Source organism: Saccopteryx bilineata, chromosome X (assembly GCF_036850765.1).
Source record: "Saccopteryx bilineata isolate mSacBil1 chromosome X, mSacBil1_pri_phased_curated, whole genome shotgun sequence".
In the NCBI taxonomy this organism is placed as follows: Eukaryota; Metazoa; Chordata; class Mammalia; order Chiroptera; family Emballonuridae; genus Saccopteryx; species Saccopteryx bilineata.
This window is the reverse complement of record NC_089502.1, coordinates 40,461,486-40,470,090: the sequence shown is the minus strand read 5'-3', so window position 1 is coordinate 40,470,090 and position 8,605 is coordinate 40,461,486. Positions and strand designations below refer to the sequence as shown.

Below are 8,605 nucleotides of genomic sequence, written 5' to 3'. Positions count from 1 at the left end.
TTTTCGTTTGCAAGTTGGTTCTATAAAGTGATGAGGCAGTCTCTCCTATGATAAACAGCACAATTGGCAGAAAGAATTTCTTATTCTCTGTGACAAGCCCTATCATGGACCTTCAAATGTTCTATGCTAGAACTAAAGTTCATATATTTTAACCATGGTAAAAACATAGAGAGTTAAGAAATGAAGACCCACATACTAAGCTCTCATAGCAAAATTAATTTTAGACAAATTCAAGAATAACACACAAATACCTGAATTTCATATGCATTACTCCCAAACTCAGCTATAAAAAATTATCTATCTTACTGAGGGAAACTAAAGAAAAACCTAACTAAAATCCTTAAAAACCGCACAATTTCTTCCATCCACAGTTAAAAAAAAAAAGGAATAAAGGAGGAAAGAAAAGAAGAAATGAAAAAGAAAGAAGAAATGAAAGAAAGAAGACAGGAAAGGAAGGCTAGATGAACAGAAAGGTAGAAATCTGATTGACACAGCAAAGCAAAATTCTATATAATATTGTAAGGAAAGAAACTCCCCAAGTGATATATGCTGCAAAAAAAAAAAAAAAAAAAAATCAATGATCTAAAATAATAAAACAGGATCTTCTCAACAAATGCCATTTTCCTACCCGTTACCATGATGATCTTATTTGACTATGTCGAAGTTACACCATGGCAACGGAAACTATCATCATAAAATGGTACAATAGAAGAGATAGCTAGACCAAGAAGGGGGAGGGTCTCCTGGGAAGAGGTCTGCAGAGAGGCCCAATGACTGGTTGTGCGGCTCAGTGTCAGGAATAATGGTTGTATGGCGGAAGTGGATGCCCAATGCCATTTTGGAAATGGTGATGCTGGCGATGAGCAAGGTATTCGGCATAGCTCAGGGTCATCTTTTCACTACGGTACCTGAAAGAAAAGTCAAGGAAGACATAAAGTTAGCATCAAGAAATAGGTGACATGACAGTGTCAGAGCTAGAAGGAACAAAGGCCCAGAGAGGAGCAGTGACTTGCTTAGGGTCACACACTTAATAAGTAGCAAAGCAGAGATCAGAACCCAAAAACCCAGAGTCTGAGTCTAGTGCTCTTTCCACTCTACTACTCCTTGTTTAAATTGTTCTAGAAATTTTATGGCACCCTGATCCCCAGTTCGCTAGCAGGAAGGAACAGAAGGAAGCCGAACTATCACCATCAAGTACACAACTCATTCATTTGACTGCTTTTACTTCTGGGATCTTCCACTGCTCCCTCTTTTACCATGCTTTTCCCTCTGTTCACACATCTACTCAGGTCTTGCCATTAAGTGAAAACAGTAACAACCGAAAGCTTTTTTTAATCCTGGGATCCCAAATCTCGTTTTCTCTCATCTTTGGCTTTTTCACTGCCACACTTCTCCAGGGTAATGTGTGTTTCTCATCTCACACTGCTCCTTAGCCCCGTGCACCTTGGCTTCTGCTGTTACCCTCCCATGGACACTGCTCTTCCAGAAGGCCACTCCTCCTGCTTGATATCTCCATTCTGGCACTGGTTGGTCGGTCCTCGCTCTCTGAAATCCTCTTGTGCCATGGGTCTGATAACTGCACATGCCCCTGGTTCTCCCCCTGCCTCTCAGACTGCTCCTTATGACTACTCACCCTACTCCTGTCTTGTAGGATTTTCTACCTTTAGTCCTTTGGACCCTATGTTCTGTCCTTGCTTGATGAGCCCTATCCTTATACCTTCAACTGTGTCCTGTTTACAGATGATCTCAAAAAACTGTCTCTGTCCATGAGCACCACACATGCACCTTCAGTAACCTACTGACATTAATATGCAGCTATCCCAAGAGGCACTTGAAACCCACAATCAGTGCATAGACGTGACTCTCCCACTGGTTCCTCTTTTGCTTAAAGGCATCACCCTGGTCCCTAGAGGAAAGTCTTGCTTTGTACTTTCCTGCTTCTGAAAGGTGCTTAGGTCCTATCATTTCTTCCACTGCATTTTCTTTTCTGTTCCTTTCTTCCCATCCAGCTGCCCTGGCTCTTGTTAAGGCTCCATTTTTACCCCCTTTCCATTGCTACCAGAGATTCTTAGATAATAGCAATGTCTTCTAACTTACCTGCTTCCAATTCTAATCTTACAGCTCCCCAAATGCATCTGATTAAAACCCTTCAACATCTGCTAATTGCCTGTAGGATCAGGCCTGAAGTTGTTAGCCTGGAACTCAAGACCCTTATGCTCTGACCCAACCTAACTTCTTTGCCAGTTTCCTTTAATGACCACCTTCCTGTAGGTACTGAAGGGCCAGCTTAATTGGACTATTGAACATTCCTCAGAACTCGCTCGGTACAAAACCACCTACATGTGTTGACTCATAAAATTCTCTTTTAGTTAATTCCTTTCCTCCCCCACTCTCCGCCTGTCAAATATCCTACCTATTTTTTTAAGTCCAGCTTCAAATCTACTTCCTTTTTGAAATGTTCTGTTACCCTTAACTCCTCCTGAAATTCCTCTTCTCCTATTATATGAGTTCACATCGTCCAGCACATTCTGCCTTACATTAATAATCATTTTATTGTATATGCCCTTCTATTAGGCTGTGAACTCAGGGAGAGCAGAGATAGAGGCATTTTCAAATCTATAACACCTCAGAGCTGAGAAGAGTCCATTTTTACACTACAGGCATTCAATGTGCTTTTCGGGAATTAAAATAAATGGAACCGCAACTCGTTTTCCTAAAATGTTTGCTATTTTCCTTTTTAAATAAGTACCCTTATTATCCCATGTAGAGGTTTACTTAGCATTCGTGAGTCTAGTTTAATTGTATCTTTCAGCAAGCTTTCATGGAGACTTCTATCACTGCCAAAATTTATGGTTAAATTAAAATTTGTGGACTACTTATCAGAATCCTAGGGTTCTGCTAAGCCATGTCAAAAACCAGGCAATAGCTAATTGAGGTAACTTTCTTCAATAATGCAGTCTAAAGGCCCAGAGGATTTACTTGTATAAAGCCAGAGTAATCACATGGAGCTAAAGATGCGAAGGACGAGCTTATCCATTATACCGGCTTTACTGCCAAGCATAGTTAGTTCCATTGTATCCACCCTCAGTGGGGACCTGCCATTCACTCCCACTCTGTTTCAGAAAAGAGAAGCGAGTATAGTTAGAGAAACCAAAAAAATCAAAGATTTATAGGAGGCATACACATCAAAATGTACTGGTTATCCTGGCACTAGAAAATGCCTTCTGTACCTGGTCAGTTTTATGGTTTTCCTGAACTCATTAGTAATCGGAGCTTTGTATCCTCCTTTCCTCAGTAAGGAGTCTATGGTCTGAATATGGTCCCATCCTGTGGAGAGTAGACCAGATAAAACAGTCAAGCACATGTTAAAAGCACCTTTGGTTAAATACAAAATGACTTTCTAGAAAGGTCACCTATCACTGTCACCAAATGCCATCCACTCCTTTGGTCCTACAAATCACACAGAAGAGCTAGGATTTCATCCTGTACAGAAGCCGGTTAACGAACGTATACCTTAGCGTCTAACTCTGCATGAAGGCTGACAACAATGGCTCCTTTATCTCAACAACATTCGAAGGCAAGGAGTCTGGCAGTAACTGCTAGGTCATGTCTCAGTCACAAACCACAAACACTGTGCTCTCTTCTAACAGTGGCATCTCTAAAAGTGAGGGAAAAGCCTCAACGTCATTGTGCCAACTCAGTAGGAGTTAGGGCTCCCACACTAACTCATGGTAATTGCTGTTCCTAAAGGTATCTTTTGTCATCAATCGAGGGTATTTGGGTGCAATATCTGAGGGCAGTTTTAGTGGTTCCGACATGGACGGTATTCTAAAATCTGTGGCCCTCTATCTTATGTATGCTTCACGAAGTCAATGGAACTACAGGATAAAGACATTTTTGAAAGGAACTCAAACAAATCTCCAGATAGCTGCCTTAAAGACTAACTCTCTTGTTTGGGGGTTTAATTAGATACTAAATTTTGCTGTTACATATCTCACATAGTTGTGAGATAAAGACAGGAAAACCAAATTACAAATACTTTCAGGTGAGAAAAATGTTCCATGAAGTAAAGAGGAAATATTTATTTCAACTAACATGAAACTAGAATTTAGTGAAGGCTAGAAAGGACAAATTACTACAGAGTTAAAAGTTATTTTGTTTTAGAGTGGTGGTTCATTAAGGTTTCTGTTTTATCTGCAAAAAATGTTTGTTGATTAGGAAGTGCAGACCAAAGCTATAAAACACTACTTGGTGTCTTCTCAATGCTCCTAACCTTAGTGGGAAACTTACAATCTTAAGAGTAGCAAAATGAGTAATGACAGCCACCTAAAAATGAAATGTTTGATACTGACAATGAACTGTGTGGTTGACTGTCAAACAAAAGGTTGTTTATACCACACAAGGCTACAGCACAATGCAGTATGGGAAAAGGGCTCTTCAAATTTACAGCAAACTATTGCCTAAAATAACACCCAGCTTTTACAAGTCTTCGCTTCTTGGAAAATATACGTTGGTGTGTTTTTGCTGTCAAACTCTAGTGCCGAGATTCAGCTTCTGTGTAATTCCCCGATTTCATACAGACATTGCAGTGGCAGTGATGGAAGAGTCATTTCTTGTAATTTGACAGTGATCAATGATCAGACATAACTGCAAGGTCAGATATTGCATTTCAATTTGTATATTTGTTTAAATTCTTCACCAGATCTTATGAAATAAAGTACAACAATGACCTTGCTCCTTTGCAACCTCCGGTAGGTAGGTGGCGGTGCGTTTTGATCCTTTTTCATTGATGAATTCTATTCTAATGCCATGTACACCCACCTGAAAGAAATTGGCAGTTTTATTAGTACAGTCTTCTTCACAGAAACAGAAAGAAAAAGTTATAATTTAACTTTCAAGAGAATGCAGTTCTTTGTTTCCCCCTTGTTTTGGAAGAGCATATCAGTTTTCTCTTTCCAAGGTACTGACTTTGGGCTTGAAAGCCATTCTGATAGCCGTGGGGACTGAAAACTCTGAGTGTGACTGCCCAACATGCACTGGGCTAGGCTGTTCTTTTTGGGACCAGAACAACCATTCTGGTGCTGTGTGTCAGGTAAGACAGCCGATGGCAAAAATCCCACCCCTACTCCCAAGTCGTGGCTCAAGACAATAAGGAACTTGACCAGGGGAACTGACTTGAGAGAAACAACAAACAACTATCCTGTTTTCAGGTACAATCAATACCAATTCAAATTAAGTTCTGAGACTCTTGGGGCTACCGATTCCCTTCTGTCTTTAAGGGACTAGACAGTTATAATCTAAGTGCTGACTCGGTGGAAAGCCGTTATGATAGCCATGGAGACTGGCAACACTGACTTGTACGTGCCCAATATGGGCCTGGCATCAGAACAACCACCAGGGGCTTTGTGTAGAATAAAACATATATAACCTCAAATTACATGTAGATAAGCAACACAGGTCAGACTGGAAAAACAACCCTACAGCATCACTCATTACAGTTCTTTTTATAAAAAAAAATATGTATTATGGCTTACAGTGGGCCGGTGGCAAACCCACACTGTCTTTCTGCGTCACTGCCCGTGCACACTACTGCTAAACTTAAGAGCAATGAAAATCCCAAATCACATTTTTGCAGTTTCTTATATACTAACCCAGAGACCACTCTAACTTTTTTTATGTAAAACAAACTTTTGGTGATGCCCTCTAAGTCAGAGTGGGCAATTACCGTATTTCTCCATGTATAAGATGTATCTTAATTTGGGAGCCCGAAATTAAAAAAAAAAAAAAAAAAAAAAAAGAATTACATAAAGTGATTGAACTCAAGTTTTATTCATCATAAAATTCATACAGCTCCTCATCACTGCCAAAACTCCTATCCATTAGCTTGTCCTCATGTGTGTCTGATGACAAATCATTGTCTTCATATATTGCCTCGTCCTCAGTTCCATCTATGGCATTTGAAATACCACACTCCTACAACCACTGTATAAGATGCACCGTTTTTAGACCCCAAACTTTTCAAAAAAAGAAAAAGAAAAAAAGCTGCATCTTATACATGGGGAAATACGGTACTTGCTGATGTTTTTAAGACTTCATGTCCTTTTTCCTTTGATTTGCATTCAATCAAAATACTTTGTCCTTTCCCCATATATCTTACATAGAATAGTGTCTGTGAAGCCAAAGATTATAAAACCATCTCTACTGATCTCCCCAGGTCTTCATCTACCCATCCGTTAGTCTGTCAGATCTTCTGAGCAGTTTATGTTTTTTATTCAAGCCTATCTCTATGGCTATTTCTTCTATCTATTTAATATCAGTACGTTTGTAAACATTGATAATAAAAATGAAATTTCAAAAGTTTTAACAGCCCCATTCTATTCTCGCAAATCTACGGTTGCTTTAGATCAATGGTTCCCAAGCGGAGTGTACGCTCGTCCCCAGTACTGGAGGGGAACTATAGGGCTAGGGCAGCCTTTTCACTCAGGAAAGGGGCTTCTGTTCAGAGAGCAGATGCCTGAAATCATAGACCTTTCCTCTTTCCCTCTGCATTGAAGTGAAGGTCTCAGAGGAAAGAGGGTCCATAAAAATGTCTTTTGCTTCTTTTGTCCTTAGGCTGAAAATTTCCAATTTTCCGAGGAATAAAAAGTCCTCTAGAAAATCCATTTCATTTTTTCCCCAGGTCTTCATCTACCCATCCATTAGAGTCTGTCAGATTTTCTGAGCAGTTTATGTTTTTTATTCAAGCCTATCTCTATGGCTATTTCTTCTATCTATTTAATATCAGTATTTTTATGAATCTCCTTTTGCTGAAAATACAATCAGGGCAGCCGTTTAAAAACGAACACAATCAGGCCTCCCATGCCTTCTGGGAAATGACTGTGGACAGCTAAGAAGAAATATAAGTGCTTAGCTATCAGACATTTCCAGGATAAAGGACATCTACTGATCTTCCAGTGTCTGACAGAGTCCTGAGATAGTAACAGATTTGTACCAGTTTCTGGATGCTGACTTGCTGGTCGGTGACTTTGAGATTTTTCCTTTAACAATATCACAGCCTTCATAACTTGTTTTTTTTTTTTTTTTTTTTTTTTTTTAAAAAAAAACTATACAGCATAAATAATTAATGCTCCCATCATTTACTGAAGTGAATTCTCCATCTCCAACTAAATTTATAAAAATCTGTCACATTAAGATTTTAAAAAAGCCTGACCGGTGGTGATGCTGAGTACTCAGGTTCGAAGCCCAAAGATCACCAGCTTGAGTGCAGGATCATCAACATAATACCAAGGTCGCTGGCTTGAGCAAGGGGTCGCTAGCTCAGCTGGAGCCCCCCCCCCACGAAGGCACATATGAGAAAGCAATCAATAAGCAACTAATGTGCTGCAACTATGAATTGATGCTTCTCATCTCCCTTCCTCTCTCTCTCTCAAAAAAAAAAAAATTGAAAAGTACTTTAGGTGCTTATTAAGGTTTCTAATAAAAATTGTGAGAGGAAGAATGTTGCCCTATCTGTGGGATAAGAATGGCAGACTAAGCCAGCTGTGTTTAACTGGTATAGACTGGAAACGGGCAGCAGTGGCTGCAGACTCTATCAGGATTTCAAGTTTCCTGTTGCAGCAAGTACAGTTTGAAAAAAGGAAACTTGGACCAGTGTCTGTCACTCCATTAAATTTAATTTCTAAATTAAAAAAAAATAGTTAAAAGTGCAAAAAAAAAAAAACACATAAGAAAACTTCCCAGTGATTCTTATCCTACACTAACTAGATAGCTTCTAATAGTTAAGTTCTGACAAACTATGGCTGCGTATTGAGAAAGAAAAAGTAATTTAGGCAAATTGAAGGTAATTTAGAAACATACATCATTTCTTATAGAAGTACATTCTGTGTCCTTCAACAAAAATTTCAGATATTTTAAAGCCGAGTAATCTAACAAAAGAGTTTGAAGACGACTTGTATGGTATGGAAATAATATTTTGATAACACCACACTGGAAAGACATGTTGACCAAAATAAAACTGATTTACTTTTGTATTTTATGAACGCTCCAACAATAAATGTGAGATGTAAAAAATATCAAAGTTTGCCCACTTTAATTTAGTACCACATTTGCAATTTTAAATTCTTTTCTATGTTCCTTCCTATGATTCTGAACAATTGCAAGCTCCTGTAAATTGAAATGTAAGTATGGTGATTTTAAAGTGAATCCTTTGAGAGAAATAACTTATTTCATAGGTAAGAAATATATGCTGCAAAGATATAAAGCCCAAACCAGAATGACTCATTTTTTTTTCCAACTAGTGGAATCAGGACAATGGTAATAATGCTCTAAACAGAATCAAAGCATAATAGCTTTTTGTCACCTGTTGAGCAACAGCATTCTCCTTACTCCTAGAGCCACAGACGCCAGCAAATCTCACACTGCGCCATCTAAATAGGAGAGTGGACGATGGCCTGCTGTGGAGAATGATCGAATCTGGCCACCCTGTGGAAATCACTGGCTTTGTAAATTAAATCATCTCCACTGAAACGAGTACCAAAACTAATTCTGGTGTTTTTTGTTTTGTTTTGTTTTTTTGTTTTTGTTTTTGTTTTGTGAGAGAGAGGCA

At 38.9% G+C, this 8,605-nt stretch overlaps 1 protein-coding gene across 1 annotated transcript in view; it reads right to left on the bottom strand.

The window, feature by feature from the left end:
- Window positions 1–589: 589 nt before the first annotated feature.
- AMMECR1 (AMMECR nuclear protein 1) overlaps window positions 590–8,605 on the bottom strand; it is a 110,382-nt gene continuing 102,366 nt past the window's right edge. The window contains exons 4-6 of the mRNA XM_066249562.1: window positions 4,731–4,821; window positions 3,231–3,327; window positions 590–908 (exon numbers count right to left, since the gene is read on the bottom strand). Of these exons, the coding sequence (XP_066105659.1) occupies window positions 794–908; window positions 3,231–3,327; window positions 4,731–4,821 (303 nt within the window). The 3' untranslated portion in view covers window positions 590–793. The remainder of the gene's footprint in view (window positions 909–3,230; window positions 3,328–4,730; window positions 4,822–8,605) is intronic.